At 40.4% G+C, this 19,967-nt stretch overlaps 2 protein-coding genes and 2 long non-coding RNA genes across 8 annotated transcripts in view; 1 reads left to right on the top strand and 3 right to left on the bottom strand.

Annotated features, from left to right (window-relative positions):
• The window catches only part of LOC148039422 (uncharacterized), a 41,505-nt gene extending 30,713 nt beyond the window's left edge, over positions 1-10,792 (top strand). Inside the window, exon 4 of the long non-coding RNA XR_015692788.1 lies at positions 9,962-10,792. This is a non-coding gene — a long non-coding RNA (uncharacterized LOC148039422). The remainder of the gene's footprint in view (positions 1-9,961) is intronic.
• Positions 1-13,182, bottom strand: part of LOC148039421 (uncharacterized) — a 44,046-nt gene extending 30,864 nt beyond the window's left edge. Inside the window, exons 1-8 of one of the 5 annotated variants that reach the window (XM_087690556.1) lie at positions 12,749-13,180; positions 12,446-12,568; positions 12,248-12,374; positions 11,975-12,160; positions 10,852-11,832; positions 10,657-10,731; positions 10,389-10,565; positions 10,168-10,296 (exon numbers count right to left, since the gene is read on the bottom strand). In XM_087690556.1, coding sequence (XP_087546682.1) covers positions 10,168-10,296; positions 10,389-10,565; positions 10,657-10,731; positions 10,852-11,832; positions 11,975-12,160; positions 12,248-12,374; positions 12,446-12,485 — 1,715 coding nt within the window. In that variant the 5' untranslated portion in view covers positions 12,486-12,568; positions 12,749-13,180. Of the gene's footprint in view, positions 1-10,167; positions 10,297-10,388; positions 10,566-10,656; positions 10,732-10,851; positions 11,833-11,974; positions 12,375-12,445; positions 12,569-12,748 lie in introns of all 5 variants that reach the window. The other 4 variants (XM_087690526.1, XM_087690549.1, XM_087690543.1 and 1 more) reach the window with 4 other exon arrangements.
• On the bottom strand, positions 7,177-8,116 carry LOC148039423 (uncharacterized). Its single transcript, XR_015688300.1, has 3 exons — positions 8,040-8,116; positions 7,784-7,944; positions 7,177-7,654 (listed from the first exon to the last, which is right to left on the bottom strand). It is a non-coding gene; the product is annotated as an uncharacterized LOC148039423 (long non-coding RNA).
• A 4,701-nt stretch (positions 13,183-17,883) lies between the features above and the next one.
• Positions 17,884-18,873, bottom strand: LOC148039420 (uncharacterized). The gene has a single exon (XM_087690175.1). The coding sequence runs from the start codon at positions 18,871-18,873 to the stop codon at positions 17,884-17,886; it is 990 nt and encodes a 329-aa protein (XP_087546301.1).
• Positions 18,874-19,967: the final 1,094 nt, after the last annotated feature.

The raw sequence follows: 19,967 nt of genomic DNA, 5'->3' as shown, positions 1-19,967 counted from the left end.
GAGGATAAGATGGTGGTGGTCGTGGTCGTGGTGGAGGTGTCTGATAAGGAAAAGGGGAAAGAAGTGGGTAGGCAAAAATAGGTTGTGAGTGTCTAATGAGTGCCAAATGCAGAGGCATTGAAACATGAATGTTTCCATAAGGTGGCGGTGGAGGTGGAGGTGGAGGCACTCGGACACGTAAGCCCTATCCAAATGTCGGTTGGAACACAGCATAATGACCAAAGGGTCCACTAGCTAATGCCATGGAGGCAAACTGTGGCACCAACTGATCCACACTCGAGAGAGACTTGGGTGAATACCCAAGCTGCAGTGATCCCGAAAGTGCGTGAGGAAAAGATGGAACACCACCTGGTTGAGGAAGAGATGGAGTCCTAATAGTTGTGTCTAAGTTTCAAGAACCCCCCAGTGTGATGAATGAAAACACATGTGATCCTACATGAGATACAACATGCGGTGCACTTAATGGAGGCTAAAAGGATGTGGCAGTGGAATAAGAGGAAGGGATGGGAGGGAGATTAAATGGATTTGTGATAGGTATAGATGTGGGAAATAATGTGGATTCCTTTTGTCCATTAAATGCATTAAATTAAAATAATGATGATAAAGATGTAGCTACTTCATTTTGACCTTTGAAAACAAAATTGTTCGAAGGAAAAGAAGAGAAAGGAGTTCGCACAATTTCTTGTTTCAATCAAATTGTGAAGCAAGCTGTGAGGCCCACTTCAACTCGTTCCTCAATTGATTTAGCTCGGATGTGAGAAGTGGTGTGGAAGTAGTGTTCGAAGTCACCTACCCTTCTATTGTTCCTGCTTCTTGTGTAGAGCTTTCAAATCAAGGCCCACGTTTCTCACTGAGAACTCAGCTCTGATACCATGTGAAGAAATACCCTAAAATAGAAACACAAATAACACCGTACAACAAAGCACAGACTGATAGAAGAACACAGTAGGGTTAGGGTATCTCAGAGACAATGAACACAAAGAATGAATGAAATGATATGACTATTGAATATACAATGCTCATGCAACAAACACACTATGCAGTGAATGAATACTGTACCTCAAACTCTTGTATCTCAAGGATCGGGACAAGAGTAATGAGCTGGGGAGTGTGTCGTACTCCGAATGGATCCCAAATCACAGCAAGGCAACCTCCGGATGTCAAACACCAACAAATACATCCAAGAAAGACTGGATCTGATGCAAACGGCAATGCAAGTACTAAAAACGCAGGTGAGGAGAGAGAAAACAGCAAACATAGGCTGCAAGAGAGAGAAAGACTAAAAACACTGGCTGTAGGAGAGAGAAAACAGTAAACGCTGGCTGCACAAGAGAGAAATACTAAAAACGCAGAAAAAACAAGCAGCAGCAATCAGCATGCTGAAATCAGCTCCGAACAGTGTATGGCAGGCCGGAAATAGGCGCCAAACTGTTGTAGACAGCAATGGCTAGATTGTCGCCATCATCTAGAATCTGTGTTTGCTGAGTTTCTCTCTCCTCTAGCGGTCACCTACACTTCCTGCACAATCGTCTATTGTTTTCAGCTGTCGCCCAGTTTTTCTCTCTCCTCATGTATTTGCGTTTTTTGTCTTTCTCTCTCTTCACTACCTGTCTGCATCAAATCCAACCTCCTTGGCTGCGTTTCTTGGTGTTCGACACACAGAGGCTGCCTTGTTGCATTTCGGGATCCGTTCAGAGTACAGTACACTCTCCAACTCATAACCTTTGCCTTGATCCCTGAGATACACAAGTTCGAGCTTCAATATTCACTGCATAGTGTGTTTGTTGCTGCATGAATAACGTATATTCAGTAGTCATTCACTTCATTATTCATTGTGTTCACTATCTCAGAATTACCCTAACCCTAATTGTGTTCTGTGTTATCAATTTGTGCACGCAAAACGGAAGTTTGTATTTCTCTCTCCTCAGCATTTTCTCGCATCCTCCAACCTATCCTTATCATCCCTCAATAATTTCTAGTAAAATCAGCCATTGGAGGTGGAGATTTTGACTACCCTCTACTATAAACCCTAATTTACAACAGAAATTAGGGTTTGACAGCCACCTCGGAAAGCATGCTCAGAAATTGAGAAGGCCTAGAGAGTTGAATTTCAATCACTAAAAGAAATTTGACAAGATTAAGTGGCCATTGAGTCAATAAATATTTGGGGCCCAATTTGTCACCCAAGAAGCACAATTGAAAACCAATCCCCTAGCAAATCAAGGGGCAAATTGATTTGAAGGCTAGCTAATCATTTATAACAACAAGAGGCAATTGAAGAGTGAAGAAGATTCATGGAATCTCATTGTATTCCATCAAGATTGCAATTCAAGATAAAGATATACTGGAAGAAGCACCAACTCTCTATGTAGGCCGAGAGTGTAGGAAGGCTACTCTTGCTAGTGTGTGAAAAGACTCACTAAACTCTCGAGTGAGATCCTATAGTGGAATGTCGGCATCTGCATCCTATAATAGTCTGATAAGTTCTGCCTCGTGGATATCCTCTCTCTCTCTGTGGAAAGAACACCTGGAGTGTCGATGGGCTGTATACTAGGTCTACACATCAGTAAACCGGAGATCCACAATGAAAGATAGATAAGTATGATCTACTACAACTCTGAGGAGATGTGATGAGAGTGAGAGATCCTGAATGTATGGTATAAGCATCGATGGAGGAAGTGCATAATCTACCATGTTAATGCCATGCCGGTGGGGGTAACATGTGAAGGAGCTTGATAAGGGGGTATCTACCCAAGCCATTAAGGATGGCTAGTCAAAGTGCCTTGTCCATCTCCGCAAGATATCTCCTATATTCCAGGATTTCTCCCATGTCCTGAGAGATCCTCTCCATTTGTAACTCTGCCATGTCCAACTCCTATAACATCTCCTCAGATGTATCAAAGAAAGACACGAGGAGGCCGTCCTAGTATTAGAGTCTCCTCGTAGGATGACATCTCCCTCCCTCGAAAACTCCCAAATATCCTTGTCCAAAGCTACATATGGTGATTGCCCCTTGGGTGGGACGTAGCGAGATGTCATCGGACAGGAAATAGCATATGGCAATGTACAGATACCAAACAAAGAATAAGAGAGTGCCCATAAATTAGGCTGTGGGCATTGTGAACTTGTGATATGACCACTTCTAACACCCTCTCTCAAAGCACAGGTGAACAAGCAATGAACAAGAACACCTAGGATGCACCATGAATACTCCAACAACATGCACCCCACTGGATGCACCTCGGTGTAAGAAAGCACCTAGAGAAGAAGTCCAAATGCCATAAGCCCTCTTTGAAAGTAAAGTAGTCGAGCTAGCCAACTTGCACCTCCTGAAGTCACACAAGCTCCATGGATAGCTCGCCATGACACCAAGATTCCTCCACTAGAGCATCGGCGCGCCCTTCATATCCCCTCATGCGAGACCACATGAACGCATCATGTCACTCATCCCAACATGAACTTGGCGCTGGACACACCAATCCAAGGTTTGGATCATCGGAAGATGTGAACTTGACGACACACATCAAATCCACTAATAACGAAAGAGCATTGGCATGTCCTCTCTCCACCCCTCACACATGCCCCTTCTATCTAGGAGCATGTGAGGGTGTGTAGTATCACTAGAGCCGAGAAGAATCGTCCACTCGAGCCATCGATAGGCCCCGAGTGAACCAAGATACAGACATGTACGCCATCTTGTGCTCCACCAAGCACAACCATGATATCCACTACATAGAGCAGTAGCATGTCATCTATATCTTCATGCTCTTCAAATGTGACACTACACCACACCATTCCATCTCTTCACCTTCATATGCATGACCACCACTATGCCGCATCATGATGGAAGCAAAGATGAGTCTCCCAAGACTAGAGCAATCCAACACCATTTGTGAAGAGCACTGGTAAGCACGTGAACACTCGACCACAACTCCATAACATAGGATAGAAAATTGGATCGCTCAATCACAAGGGCATTGGTATGATCACAACGAAGTGAAACAAGAATGAAAAGTACTTGCACAATTATCTTGGAAAGGAGAGAGTAGTTGAGGGAGTGTGAATAGCTACACAAACCTTTGAAAACAACAAGCAAAGTATCACGAGTACAAATACAAAACAAACACAAAAGCCGTACAATGTATATGAACACCCGCAACACAAAAGCACTAGAACAACCATCAAAATGGACTCCACATGTGAACAAAGGCCTTAATAGATAAACCAAGCGTAGCAAACCATGCCACATGAACGGATCCCTTCCCAGCCACTTGATCAATTGCACCCTCAACAACAAAAGGGGATGCCCACAAAACATAACAACTACTTGTCAAAAATAACAAGTATGCTCTAATACCATGTCAAAATAAGCAACAATGGAGAGAGACCATAGGATTTGCAGGGAGTAACATAGAGTGTGTATAGCAAACATTGAGAGAGAAGAGAAACTCAGAAACACAAGAAGACGGTGATGATGCACTAAATCATGCTATGCAAAGAAAAGCTAATACAATGGAGCCAAAGCTCAAAAGATAACTGCATTGTTTTGTCTAAATCAGTGGCAACACCTGTGGGAAATCTGGACAGTGAAGGGAGTGAAATGTTGTCCTCCAGGCAGTGGGCTATCGAAGTAATCATTGGAAGGTGAAAGACAACTGTCAAGAGAGTAAACCACAGTCCTCTAATGATGTTCGAGACGTGCAAGATGATCACCAGCTATCGAGGAAGTGAACCACAGTCCTCTTATGCTAGGAAGTGACTAGGGCAGCACAATGCAAATCCCATAATGTCGTAGCTATCAAACACAGGGAGAGCAGCCCAGATGCTGACACCACATGGATAATGATGACGCAAATGATGGAAGATAAGCTAGGCTACAAAAACGCACGTCCCAACAACCTCTATGACAGACGAGTGATGCCAAGTGATGGAGGAGAAGCCAGGCTACAAAAACGCAAGTCCCAGCAGCCCCTATGATAGATGAATGATGCCATGTGATGGAGGAGGAGCCAAGCAGCAAAGCGTGGGTCTGGCAGCCCCTGTGATAGACGAGTGATGAAATCACTTACGCTCGATGATGGAGACTATTGCCAGAGGCTAGGATGCTAATGCCAAGTTGGAGATGATGATGCCAGGCAAGGAGAAGGCCTCCAAACTAAAAACACAAGTGAAGATGGAACCTGAAGGAGAAGGATGTTGGCGCCACGCACATGATGGTGACGCCAGGTGGAAGATGCTCCAAATGCAAGGCTTGATGATGGAACAGGGCACTTGAAGCAAAAAAGGAAGGGTAAAGACAGCCACAAGCCACGAACCACAATGACGACCTGAAGGGGTGTGAGGGTAGTGAAAAGGGCTAGTGAGAGAAAGGAAGTGGTGGTGGTGGTGACCAAAGAAGGTCGTGAAGAATGACTAAAGAGAGTGTAGGGTGGTAGAAGTGAAGAATGAATGAAGTGACTACTTATTTATAGGCATAAGCTGTCCAGGATGGCACACCACTATGTGGGCGCCCACTAAAAAAGTGGCCAAAATATGGACACCACTATGGAGGATGTGAAGTGCAATAGGAAGACTTAGAAAAACCAGTGAAGAGCTACCAAGTGTAAGAAGGAGAGCATGCCATAGTCTTTAACTTCAAGGTTTCAGAGAAAAGCAAATTTTGAAAAGCTCTAACTCCAAAGTCTGAAGACATTGCAAAATTAGCACTTTGTTATGTTGAGAGCTACAAAAGAGTTGTCGAACTCCATTGTCCATATTTAGGTGACATAATATGGCCCATAAGATTATGGCCGATATTACTTCCAAAAGATTCCCAATGTCAATGCCCCTATACATGATAACTTGTACTTGTTCCAACCTCACATTTGGCGCACAATTAAAGTCAACTTGTTTTCTAAAACATAGGACACGAAGTGCACATGTCATAGCTCAAAACTCTGCAAGCAAGTCAATGCAACGAGTCAGCAGACCATCAACCCACAAGATCAAACAAGACGTTGTTGAGCTAAGAAATGTCTTTAGCCACTTAAACAACCCCTAAACAACTTATTTTATGCCTATTTTAGGCTTATTTTACTTAAAACCCTAAAATGGGATGTTTTTCGATAGAGTTAAGTGGGGGCTCCCAAACTTTCTATAAATAGGCAGCTTGCCCTCCACTCTTCCCAATCTTGTTTTTGCAGATTGTCAATAGAGTTAAGTGGGGGCTCCCAAACTTTCTATAAATAGGCAGCTTGCCCTCCACTCTTCCCAATCTCGTTTTTGCAGATTTCAGGTATTTCCGGTTTCTGCCCACACCCCGAATGCGGAGGACATCGCAGTCCAAGCTAGCCATTGCTGTCTACAATAGTCTAGCACCTGTTTCCAATCTTCCACCCACTGTTCGGAGCTGATCTCAGCCAGGCAACTGCTACTACTGAGTTTCCTTGTTGTCGCCAGCTTGCCACATCACCAACCTGCCTACATTTTGCTATTGGAGCTGTCGCCTGATCAGTTTTCTCTCTCCTCAACTGTCGCCATACTCTGCAAGCTCTCGCCCAACCTCTGCTAGCTGCATTCGGCAATTTTCTCTCTCCTGCAACTATCACCTAGCCCTTTGCAGGCTGCATTTGCTGTTTTCTCTCTCCTCACTATGCGTTTACTGAATATTCTCTCCTCTCTGCCGTCTGCATTAGATCCAACACTCACACTGCTGCGTTTGCTGGTGTTCGACATACAGAGGCTACCTTGATGCGTTTTGAGATCTATTCGGAGTACAACATACTCTCTAGCTCATTACCCTTGCCCTAATCCTCGAGATATAGGAGTTTGTGGTACAGTATTCACTCTTGGCATAGTGTGTTTGCTGCATGAGCATTGTATATTCAGGAATCATTTACTTCATTATTTTCTGTGTTCATTGTCTCTCTGAGTTATCCTAATCCTTGTTATTAGTTTGTGCTTTGTCATACAATTGGTATTCTGTTTTTGTGTTTAGAGCATCTCATCACAGACATAAGATTGCACTTCACGAGCAAGTAATGACCAAACACACCAGTCAAAAAGGCACAAAATCAGCAATGCAATTGGTTAGGTGCAAATGAGACATCAATGCAACACAATGACTAGTTTAGAGCAAGCAAAGGTCAGTGAATACACACATGCTTTGCAACTGAGGGAGCAGCCACTGCTCCTAAATCCTTTGAAGACTTCTCCTTTTCCTTGTCGAGGCTATCCTTCTTCCAGTGACTGTCTTGCCACAGATGTGACAAGTAGAATCCTTCTCTTTGTCCTTCGATTTGTCCTTCTTCTTTTGGTCCTTCCCCTTCTTTTGAGAGGACTGACCTCTCAATGCCTCCTATTTGGAAGCAGTTTGTCCTTTCAATTGCTCCTCTTGGTCCAAAACGATAGAAACCAACTCTTCCCAACAAAGAGTCCCTATCTGCCCTAAAGCAATCAAGGCGAAGTAAAATGCATTGAATTTGGTTAGTGATTGAGAAAGAAGAGTTATCACCATGTCCTCCGAGGTAATCACCTTCCCCGCATTTTGAACCTGCATCTACAATTGCTGAAGCTTATTAACACGCTTTCACGTAGAAGAAGACTTGTTAGGACTTAAAATTCCTTATCTGATCCTCTAGGACACCCGCTTCATCATGGTCATCTGGTTGTACATCTGATCAAGCTCCAGCCATATGTTCCAAGCCACAGTCAAGTGACCAATGTGAGCAATGACAGCTGGATTATAGGAGAAAAAGAGGAAAGAACAGATGCGGACATTCAATTTATCCCAATGCGCTTGTACCTTCATCAACTCAGCTTTCTCATCTGAAGAAATCTTGGAGGAATCACGAGCTATAGGACGGTCTATAGCCTCGGTCACAAGCTCCACCAAATTATAAGACTCCAAGATGGCAAGCATCATTACATGCCAAAAGCAGTAATTCTTCCCATCAAGCTTTTGATCTGTAGGAAGAGCAAGCAACATGGGGACCTTACGGTCCATAATAGCTTGAAACTCCACGTCAATTTCAGTCAACATTATAAATAGAATGACCTACACAAAAACAAGGGCAGCCCCTCTAACTCCACGCACGGTACCATTGCCTACTAGGGCTTCCTCTACTCGTCCTCAAAGTGTTTCACCCACCGGAGGTGATGAAAACTCAAAATCTGCAGCAAAAGGCTGAAAACGTAGCCTTTCCTCCTCCACAAACAGCAAAGACCTGCAAAAAACAGCAACTTCGCTCCTTCTCCGCACACAACTATTCACTATCACAACCTCCAAAGGCTAAAACTCAAAAATTTTGCCGCAAAGAATCCTCCCTATCAGCTCTGCCCACAATCAATCAGCCCTCCTACGCTACTCTAATACCATGTCAAAGTGCAGCAAATGTGAAACCATATGGACAAGACTAAAAGAAAATGAACACAAGAGAAAGGTAGAGAGAAAAGAGATAGAAGAATGCAGAAATCTGCAGTCAATGAATGCTGAAATGAAGACGGCAGATATACAAGGGCTGTAGACGTATCTCCTCAAGCCGAACACCTAAAAACAAGTGTGTGGGGCAGGCTGCCAAGTGGGCTAAATAGGAGAAAAGAATGCAATAAAATAATGCAGTCGGTCAGCAAAAAAACTGGTTGACCTGATCAAAAACTGCCAACTACAACATAAATGAATAAAATAATCAACGATCAGTCCTCCTGCTGCCACATGGCACCATCACGCCTGCCTGACAAAACTGTGCCTACTGAAAATGCTCACTGATTAATAGTAATAATGAATAATGCCCTCTGAGAGTACCTCCGAGAGAACTGACTGCACCAATGGTAACCTGATAAATGCTAGTCCAGGGGATGAATAATCTCTAACACAAGGTTCCACCACCCTCCTATAGAAAGAAAGGCTAGTTTCCCCTACTCTTTTAAGCCTTAGTCTAGAGTGTACTTTCAACTTGTATGTGCTTCAAAAGGGTCAATTGACATGTCTAGGATCAGTGCATAAGCCAAGATAAGTGTTTGGTCAACAACTCAAGGTCACGTAGACTTTTAAGGCATTCCCCTGTGCAGTTGCAAATCAGTGTTGAGCATGCTTAGAGTTTGGACCTGTTTGTGGATCATTTCATAATTTGCTCATCCAACATGTCTCCCTCTTCTAAAATTAGCCCAAATCTTTTTCTAGAAAAGCAATGTCACTTTAGAATAAAAATGAGGCCACTTGTTACTATTTATGGCTAATTTTCAATGTACACCACTAGGTTAGATCTTGGCTTTCTTTTTCAGCCAGACTGATGCTACGTTAGGCTACAGTATTTCTCAGTGCTCAGAAGTTGCACAACTCATTGGTGCATTTATGTTAGGGTCTTGGGCTGCTGTTGTGGCTCTTCTAGCCCTGTTACCGTCGTACAAGGTTCAAGAACTTTGAAGCTGGTTCTTCAAAACTTTCTATTGATAACAGCAATCCTCAAAGGTGTCCATTTCCTTCTGATCTAAAGTCATGCAACTTTCAAATATGTACCATCTTAAACTTGTTGCTTATCCTATTATGATAGCGACTGACTGTAGACGAAAGTGAAATTACCCAAGTTGCCTAAAGATTAACTAGGAATTGCAGGGGTTTGCTAGAAGGATTCCCCCAATAACACTGTAAGTGGACTTTAAAACAGCAAGGCAAGAAGATTGAAGATCCAAAACAACCGATACCCAAATTTATGCCAAAATTCTAGATTGAAGACCTCAGCTTTAGCATTTAAGCAATGGAGCACATGAAAAACAAGAGACACATGACAAGAATGTCTATCACTGGTACAGTAGGAGGAAGCAGGGTCGAAAGTGCAATTGAAGTTTAGGCATGTAAAGTTGTATCCTAGATCTAGTTAAACAACTCCTTTGTAATTGTTTTGTAACTCGACATGAATGTTCTACATGAATATTGCTTGGTTCTACACAAATGGTCTGTTTATTCATTTTGTATATTCCTTAGTTCTACATGAATGGTGCCAACAAAGGCAATGCCGTGAATTCAGATTCAAAAGCAAAAAGATGTTGATGGTGCCACAAAGTAACACTACAGCAGAAGATTCTTACGATGGTAACTTGAAGGGTCTAGACCGGGTGATGGCGCCGACATAAACAATGCAGTGAACTGATATCAGAGGGGGAAACTTCAAAGGCTACCAGGATATTCACCTTTTTTCTGGTCTTGCAGGCAAACTCTGGGGCAACTTTTTAGAGACACTCACAAGTGCTACCTCAGTGTTCTTGTCATCATTTGCATCTGCTTGCATCATGTTGCTCTTCATTCCTTTAGTAAAACCACTGGAAAAATATGTACCTTTTCTTCTTGTAAGGGCACTAAGGTGAATAGAAAAACCTATTTTAAAACAACGCAGTAAAAAGATTAATGTGACCTGCTGCTTGATCTCACATCCTTTGTCTTACATGACTCTCCAAGTATGGCAATATTTGGGAGAGTGTTTGTGGCATTCTCCCGATCACCCATGCAGTCCTCATTGCTGAATTTCTGCAGACTGTTGCTTGTGATATTCTTCTTATCTACGGTGTCATCGTTGTTGTCACCAAATCTTCTGTACATCATTCCACATGCATTTAAAGACCAATGAGAAATTTGAGCCAGTAAATGTCAAAATTTTCTGGAGTTTTTCAGGTCAATGATACCTGGCCTGTAAATCACGCAGTTCTTTCCTTGATTGCATTTTGTGGCATTCCTTTGAAATCTCTTGCGAGGAACCACTTCATATTTTCAGACAAAGCAAACAATTCGTGCCTTGGTTAATGAGGTTCAAAAAGTGCATGCCACCATTTAATTTCCTTAGTTTGACATCAAAACTAAAATTTCACTTAGACTGTCACCTGATTTCTGATTGGTAAATGAGCTCTCTCTTATCCTCTGAGTCTTTGTCACAATATGTTTTTGGTGCTGATATGCCCAGGTTTGAGTTATCAGGCTTGTCATCACATGGTGAAGGTAGCTGCACAACATCTGTTGAAGCCAGTTTAGCAGTTTCTACCATACACTGCTTAGCTCCTATCTGCTCTTGTGATGCTAAGCCGCTTTCCACGCCAATGTCAAAAGGCAATAGATTCTCTTTTTCACTTCTGTCATGAAACTTTGGAAAAAACTTTGAGGGCTTGACTGATTTGGAATGAGCCTTAAAATTTTCTGATGATGAAAATTCTACTGTGTGATTGTCATTGTTAGCAGTTGATGTGCCTTGATCCTTTGCAGAGCTTTTTTCTTGTTTGCTTCTGTTAAGCAATAGATCATGATATGGTTGTTCCATAAAATGAGTGATGTTACCAGGTTCTTTCATCTCAATTGAGTTTTCAAGTATGGGTGCCTCTTCAGCATCTTTAACTTCTGGAGACTTAGAAGATTTGCATGGCTGTTGTACAGCCTCTTTCACATCTGGAGACTCTGCAGATTGAACAGAAACCTGCACTGCCTCCCTGTCTTGAGAGAATACATCTGCAGCCTTCATAGAATGATCCTTTTCATCCAACGGTGAGCAGTTAGCTGAGTCAATAGACATTTGTTCTTGAGAATCCTGAGGTGATAGAGTCGATCTAGGTTGAGCAGCAGCATTAAAGCATGGCTCTTCTGAAGATGTAGAGTCAGATTTCTGATCCTTAACAATTTCCTTGCTCATGCTGATGCCAACATGTGGTACTGAGCTGGATCCAGATGTTTCTTTCTCAAAATCATCCAATAGGCACGTTTGCTTGCAATACTTAGAGGAGGGGCTCATTGATAAGGCCGTTTTCCTCCTTGAACCATCTGGCTTATCAAGTTCCTTTTTCTTTAATGTATCGTCCAAATCAAGATCATCAAATCTGCAAGAAGTGCTTTGCTTAGCTTGCGAACAAAACTATAATTCGTACACACATTTGAACTCGAATCTTTCTTAGGGATGTTTCTTGGTGCAAAACTCGTGCAGTTCTTCCAAGAGCGAAGCTATTAAAGCACACTGCTAACCCGTTGAAATCAAAAGAAAACTTTGTGCTAGTATTTCCTATCTTGGTATCTTCCTTCGCATGCTTTTCTTGTCCACTGGTTTTTGTTTTTGATGCTTTGCGAGTGCTGGGAAAGTCGATGTCTGACATATCAACGTCAAAGCTCTCTAAGGCCTTAAATCCACCATCGAAATCAAAATCCATGTCCCTGGTAGAGCCGAAAGCATCACACATAAAGCTCACATCGGAGTGAAGAAATCTCGGTAAACAACAATAATATGTGGCCAAGAGGTACATTTTAGCCAGGGAGAAAGACGACTTCCGATTTTTAGGGGCCGGCTCATCGTCAAAGTCCAGGGCAGCCGTGGGTAATGGTTTGTTAGGCTTCCATGAAGACAGAAAGTCATCGCCTAGGTCTTCTTCTGGCAGCAAAGACAGACGTTCATTGCCATAAATTACAAGAATAGCTCAAGCGACTTTCCTGTGAACGCACCAAAGCTACTCTTTGCAGCAGGTTTGCTTGACTTCTCCATTCCAAAAAAGTGTCTGTACTCGGACGTTTGCAGGGAAGATGTATCAGTTTGCTGCGGCTTTCTGTGCTTCAAGGTGCGAAACGCTACAAACAAGAGCACGAAAGTTTGAAGACATGAACAACTGAAATCGGACCATTGCCAGAGGTTAGATTATGCTGATCAAAGGGAAATGTAGGACAAAGGCGCACTCCATGGATGCTCCACAAGAAGGTCCGCATCAAAAGAAAGTAAATTAGCACAGAGAATGGAATGGTGGCGCGCACCATGAAGAGAATGCAGTCAAGTGTCTGTACTCGGACGTTTACAGGGAAAATGTATCAGTTTGCTGCGGCTTTCTGTGCTCCAAGGTGCGAAACGCTACAAACAAGAGCACGAAAGTTTGAAGGCATGAACAACTGAAAAAGGACCATTGCCAGAGGTTAGATTATGCTGATCAAAGGGAAATGTAGGACAAAGGCGCACTCGCACTCCATGGATGCTCCGCTGCTCAGCCTCCGCAAGAAGGTCCGCATCAAAAGAAAGTAAATTAGCAGAGAGAATGGAATGCTGGCACGCACCATGAAGAGAATGCAGTCAAGTGTCGGGTCAACTGATGGAGGTCCGCGCCCTCAATGTTCGGGAGCAGCTACTAACCATATTGCAATACAACAATGCAACAATGCAACAAATGCTAATAATGAGCAGCATGGTGAAAGGCCAGCGGCCCAGCTTCTTGCTGCTGAATCCTGATTCAACACGTCGTCCGCCGTCCACCAGTCAGCAAATTACTCATTTCAAAAAAAAATCAAATTGACTTTTAATTATTCTTTTCAGAAAGTCAGCAAATTACGATTTCAAAAATAATAATAATCGATTTGACTTTTAATTATTATTTTCCAGAAAAAGGGAGAGAATTTCTAGGGAAAAACGACATATAGGTGCACATGTAAAGTAAAGAAATTGACAAATTTACAAAGGGCATGCTTCACACGAGAAATGGAAAGTTTCATTGAACTTAAAAAGTGAGGTTAGACCTAGTGTCACCAAGAATTGTCAGCTCTAGTGGTAGTGAAATGGTGTGGTAAAAGGTCATGGGTTCCATTCTCACGGGCAGCAATGAAGACACCTTGTATTATGTAAAAAGTGAGTATGGCTCCACTTGGCTGGTCACCAAGATGGATGTTGTAATGGAAACAATTGATGAGTTGGTGGTAAAGGATATGGGTTCCCCTGACTACAAGGATCATTATAAGCATTGATATTCAATGAATAGAAAATCATTTTGCATCTAAGATAGGGTAGTGCATGCAAATGCTAGATTAGACTCTCTTGGAGTCAAAGTCAACCTTATGTGACACATTCTTCTTTCTATAATTTTCAGCTCACTCTACTTGCTAAACTATATACTAGCTATAGATGGTCAAACTATGGTGGGTGCTTTTTTGGTTAAATACTCATTGCCACGTACATGAAAGATAGAGCCTAGAGGTATTGGACCTTGAGGGTCTTCGTATTGATCTACAAATTATTAAAGAAGAGTTACTTCCATGCAAGCTCTTAATTTGTAGCTTTTCTATTTACATTAGGCGCTCCGCGCCTAGACTCAGCCCGGTGCTTCGCGCCGGGATGTGAAGCACAAATGTTTTAATTTGTTCACACATTCTTCCACTTAGTAATGAATCAAATAGTCTTGCAATTTTTAAACTTCATTATAAAATCTAACAATTCAATACAATAACATTGATTATCTCAACCATAATAATTGAAAAACATAACTGAAGCAAAAGTGATTTTTAAATATCACTGAAAGAATTCCAACTATAACAACTGGTAAATGGAAAAGAAAGTATATAATGTTTTCAAAAAGATAGTTGTACTGTAGAAAATCAACTATCGAAAAGAAAGCTTTCTCTTCTTAGATGAATTATCAACCGTGGATCTAGCACGGGGAACATGTATGGGCGAAGCTGTGACACGCCCCGCCCCAGATTGTGCTGCAACATCTAAAAACGAAAAAAAAAAGACTTTAGAAATAACAATATTAAATTTATAAAGCAAAACATTAATTAATGAAAATGGTGAGTAAGTATTACCTGGGGACGTGATATGATTGGCTCTAACATTAGTAGAGCAGTCGGCGGAATTTGGATGAAACTGATGCAAAGTTACAAAACATGATAAATCTTGAAACTCTGATTTACTCCAGTCATTCGGTATGTGTCTACTATGGGACCGAGATATGAAGTACTCAACATCTGCTTGTCTAACATAGTAGCATTGGATCCATCCAAAATATAAAATTTCTACATATAAAGGAGTGTTTCCATTAGTAAATCCATCATTGGGTAATCTTTCGATTACCCTAGCCAAAGTTCTATGGATAATATCATCCGTAGCAATAGTTCACAATGCTTCTTGAAGTCTCATTTGATAAGGAGAGGCACGATAATATTCAAATACTGTTTGGGCCATCTATCAATAATATTTAGAAAATATAAAAATTAGTAATATTGATCAATTTTTTTATTTAAAAAATAACTTTACAATATTGAAATTAGAAGACCAATTTAGAAGAGAAAAAGAGTTTGTAATGCATATTGTATAAAATAACTTTATACATGATAAATTTTCAAAACTTACTTTTGTATAAATGCAAACAAAATTTCATAGAAAATAAGTCAAACATGGTTCTATTCAAGGAATATAATATTTCAAAAGAGCATGAGAGATTAAAACATTTCATTTTTTGTTAAAGGAAAAAAGTTGAACTTACTTTTCTTTGAAATTTTCTTTGAAAACCTTAATACTTAAAAAGAACAAGAGACAGTAAAATAGTTCATTTCCTGAAAATATATGATTAAAAAAGAATAAATAAACTTTGATGATATTGCACCAAAAGTTTTATGCAAATATAATATGATAGAAAGTTCAAATAACTTCTTATGGTAGAAATAATTTAAACACAATGTTCTCATATAGTAAAACAAACATACGTCTAACTCCACATAAAATCATGAATATCTATCCATACATGAGAGATATGATTAAAACATTAAAGTATTAAATCAGAGAAAATAAGTCAAACTTGCTTTTCATCAACAAAGAACTCACTACTGAAAAAGAGCATAAGAAAGTACAACACTACATTTTATAGATATGTGAACAAAGAAGAAAAAAACGCTTTGATTGTATTGAAATAAAAACATTATGCAAATATAATATGAGAGAACAAACATTACACTTTTGAAAAAATAGAGGTTACAATACTTTCTGTAAAACTTCATTATATATAATATTGATGGTACCATTTACCATGTCCTCTTTCTCATTAATCAAGACTTTCAATCTGTCCAGAGACTTTACTCTTGAGAAAGCAACATAGAGTTGACCATGAGTAAAGACTGGGATTTTTAGATATATTCCCAAATGATAACGTTTGGCCTTGAGATTTGTTGATTGTCATTGCAAACGCCAAACGGACTGGGAATTGCAAGCGTTTCATTGAGAAAGGAAGTTCCAGTGTAGTTGGGATGAAAGTTATCCTCGGGATAAAAACTCTGTCACCAATATTGGTCCCCGTAATTATCTCTGCATCAATGACCTTGTTATTGAAAGCCTTGCATACCAACCTAGTACCATTGCATAAACCTTTAGAAGGATTCAAGTTCCTGAGCAATATTATTGGAGCATTTACTTTGAGCAGCAAGATATGAGGAGGAATACCTCCACCGAGGTCAAGGGAATTTAGATATTCCCCAGAATAGAGGAATGAGTTCTCCTCAGTTATATCCATAGAATCAGCATTGTAGTATTGTTTAACCTCTCCCGGCATCAGCTGCAATGCATGATTGTTTATCATTTCCACATCATTGTTTCGAGGTGCAAAAATGGCACGTCCACTAAAGAACGTTTTGTAATCAATTACACAATTCATTTCACAATAGACAAATTTGATCAAGTCTTGCATAGATCCTCCCTTTAACAACAATGCAAGTGGAATTTGCAATATATTATTAGTATGTGTCAAATCTTTTCCATCTCCAATGTCTTGCAACCGTGCAACAAACTGATCTTGATCTGATGCGACCCGCATATTCTGTGTAAGTTTTAAAACATTGAAATATTGCCACAAATTGGAACAACATATAGCAGCACCAACAATATCCTCACGGGTACCCTTTGGTACAACAGGCAATATTTGCCTAAAATCTCCACCTAGTAGAATAACTTTACCACCAAATGGCATATCACTCTGCATTATATCCTTTAAAGTTCTGTCCAGTGCCTCAAAGGTATTATGATCCAACATAGGAGCTTCATCCCACAAAATAAGACTTGCCTCTTTTAACAGTGCTACAAGGTGACTTTGAACAGGTATACTGCATGTAGAATTATTATCTGCCTGCAATGGAATTTTGAACTTTGAATGGGTAGTACGACCATGTGGCAAAAGCAATGTAGCAATACCAGAGGATGCTGTAGCTATTGCAATGCGACCTTGACTGCGAAGCTTTGCAAGCAAACATTTGTATAGGAATGTTTTTCCAGAACCGCCTAGGCCATCTAAGAAAAATGGTTCACCCAAACCAATATCAATAGCATTCATTATTGCCATAAAACAATTTCTTTGTCCATCATTCAACAAAGCTTGCATTGTTAAGAAGGTATTCTCTTGTTCTACCTTATCATATAGTTGTTCATCAAGGATCAAAGGATTTGTATACTCTTGCATTGTCACCTCAGGCAATCCATGATACTCTTCCAAATTGCGTCCATGTTGATCTAAAAGTTTTTGAATATGCATCAATGCATGATTATTGGCCTCATCTTGGATATCAATATTTCGCCTATTTTGCAAGGAGATTCAATGTTTTATATCCTCTGTCAGCGGACCTAAGAACTCTTCCCATAGAGCCCCATGTCGGGCAGGTGAACAAAATACCAAGATGGATGCAAACAAATTTCTTAATTGAGCAGCGGTTTGCATCAATGCAGCTTCATGCAAACACATTTTCCATTTATCATCTGTTTCCAACATTCCTTTTGCAATGCAAGCCTCCTTGAAAGTTGAATACACCACATTATCAACCGTACACAATGCCTCAAAGGATGTGCACCCCTTACATATAGTGAGTAGTAGCCGCAAATAGTATTTTTCTCCACACGTAGGTGAAACAAAGTATATTCGACCACATGTGTTTCCTTGCTTTCTCTTTGTCCACAATTTTTTGCGTGCATTCCAAACCCAAAACATTGGAAAGTCTTGATAGAGAACTATGTTAGCATCAAGGTGCAAACGATTGCATGTAAACCATCCTGTGAGAGTTGTTTTTTGAGCATTTTCATTTTGTGCCACATCACAAATGTTATCAGAGTCACGAAAGGAAACAATATTCTCTCCAGGTAAATGTATTTGCAATCATTGAATATCGGGTTTCTCATCATGAAGTTTGAATTCAAATATTCGCCAACATGCTTCAGAAGCTGAAATATATCGTGCATCTAAGTACCTCTCAATCTCATCAATATTTTGTGCATCAATATTTTCTATGTCAATATCATTGGATCCGGAACCACCCGTACTTGTAAACCGAATGGTTGCTCGATCATGGCCCTTAAATATATATTTATACAAATATTTGACAGATGCAATTGTCGAGTAAACCTCAACATTTATGTGAGCACTATACTTGGAACTCAAATAAGGATTGTAAGGCACTATCCATCGGTTATCCAAGAGGTTACCATTAGCATTATGAGTTCTTCCATCCTCTCGACGTCTGTATAAAGGATAACCAGATTTATCAAATGTAGTTGTATGTATAAACTTTTTTGGATAATCCTTTATACACTTTCCGTCCACCATGCAAGCACTTTTTGGATTGAACTCACCACACAGACCATGCATGTTACATTTAGTAATAATTCGGTACAAATCCGAGAACCTTTCCTTATCAGGTAGCTCAGCGCACACCAATCTATCATAGTGACGTGCTTCTAGTGGCTTAAAGCGTGGTTCTAATATCAAGATCGTATGTGAATGAGGCAAGCCTCTCTTTTGGAATTCTATGACAGTCACATATCTAGCAACTTTACCAAACAACTCCTTTTTCACTATCGACTGCATCATGTCCTTATGTTTCAAATGAAAAACTCTAGCAGTTAAATCTGGTCGATCATGTGCAGTTTGACCAGGCCACAAAGCATCTATAATTTCAGACCACTTAGGATTGCATGTCATGGTGATAAACAAATCAGGTTTACCTTTGCTACGCACAATTGCCATAGCATCTTGATATAATTGGTACATGAAACTTGGTCCACCTGTAAAGCTAGATGGCAATACTATTCTCTTGCCCACACTAATCCCAATAATATTAGTATCAACTGCATCTAAACCATTGACCATATCAGCCAATCCCCTATACATTTCAACTCACAATGTTGCTTGATTCGACGACACCAAGCCAATCTACATTGTTCAATGCTACAATAAGCATCGACAATGTATTGTTGTAGCAAGCAACCACCACACAAAAGACATGCATTAGTATCATCTCGAATCTGAAGTCGAAAAGCGTAATATTGCATTTGAGTGACACAATCTTTATTTGCAAGATTATTGGCATTAATATGAGCATCCATGAATGCATATGGAACTTTAGTATGCCATCCATCCTCTCAATTTGGAAAAAGAAGAACATATAACAATGGCATATATGCCTTGTGTAAGTTAGAAATATAAATCAAATGGCCTTGTCGTGTGCGAACTTGAATGCTACGATGATCAAGTGTATCATCATCACCTTGTCCAGGCATGATCGCAACAACCTCACTTGCAGTGGGAACTAAATATCGTCTAGAGGTGGATCGATTTTGAAAAATGGACATTCTTATTTCTATTGATGGATTGCATTGCAAGCTTGCACCAACTGCTATAAAGGCCTGTGCATAAGCATTGTGATCATGCATCATTTGTTGAAGCTCTTGTAGTAAGTCTGGCAAAAGCTCAGGTAAAACCCCTATGCGATTCAATAACTCATGATCAGTGTCATAAATATAAAGTTGTGCAAACTTTGGTATTTGTTGACCATCCTCACTTGGCAATAGGGAACCCATCCGGTGATATATTGATCCATGAACTTGAAAAGTATAACCATTTCCATTTTGAGGCAAAAGCTCATCAATTTTTGCACCCATTGAAACAAAAGCCAATGCGCTATTATAAGCACATATATTTTTTTTGAACTCTCTGCTTTGTGGATGTATGCCATCAAGCAAATTCCATAGAGGTTGTGGTGGCTGCTGTAGAGGTGGCAAAATTAATTTCCCTTCTCTACAGCAATGCTTTCCAATCAAAGTTGTATGCATTGTTTTAGTTTCATCGTACCACAACTTAGCCATGCAATGGTGACAAACCTTGCAAAGGGTACCAATTGCATGCAAATTTGGTTTTTGGAAGAGCAAAATTGTTACTGATGGATGAATATCCAAATTAGATGG

Source organism: Lygodium microphyllum, chromosome 2 (genome assembly GCF_053477565.2).
Source record: "Lygodium microphyllum isolate KBCC chromosome 2, Lygodium_microphyllum_v1.1.10, whole genome shotgun sequence".
NCBI lineage: Eukaryota > Viridiplantae > Streptophyta > Polypodiopsida > Schizaeales > Lygodiaceae > Lygodium > Lygodium microphyllum.
Note: the sequence above shows the minus strand (reverse complement) of the source record. Positions and strands in the feature narration are given on the sequence as shown.

Coding starts and splice junctions, on each gene's coding strand:
- LOC148039420 (XM_087690175.1), bottom strand. CDS start 18,873: ATGGTCAATGGTTTAGATGCAGTTGATACTAATATTATTGGGATTAGT.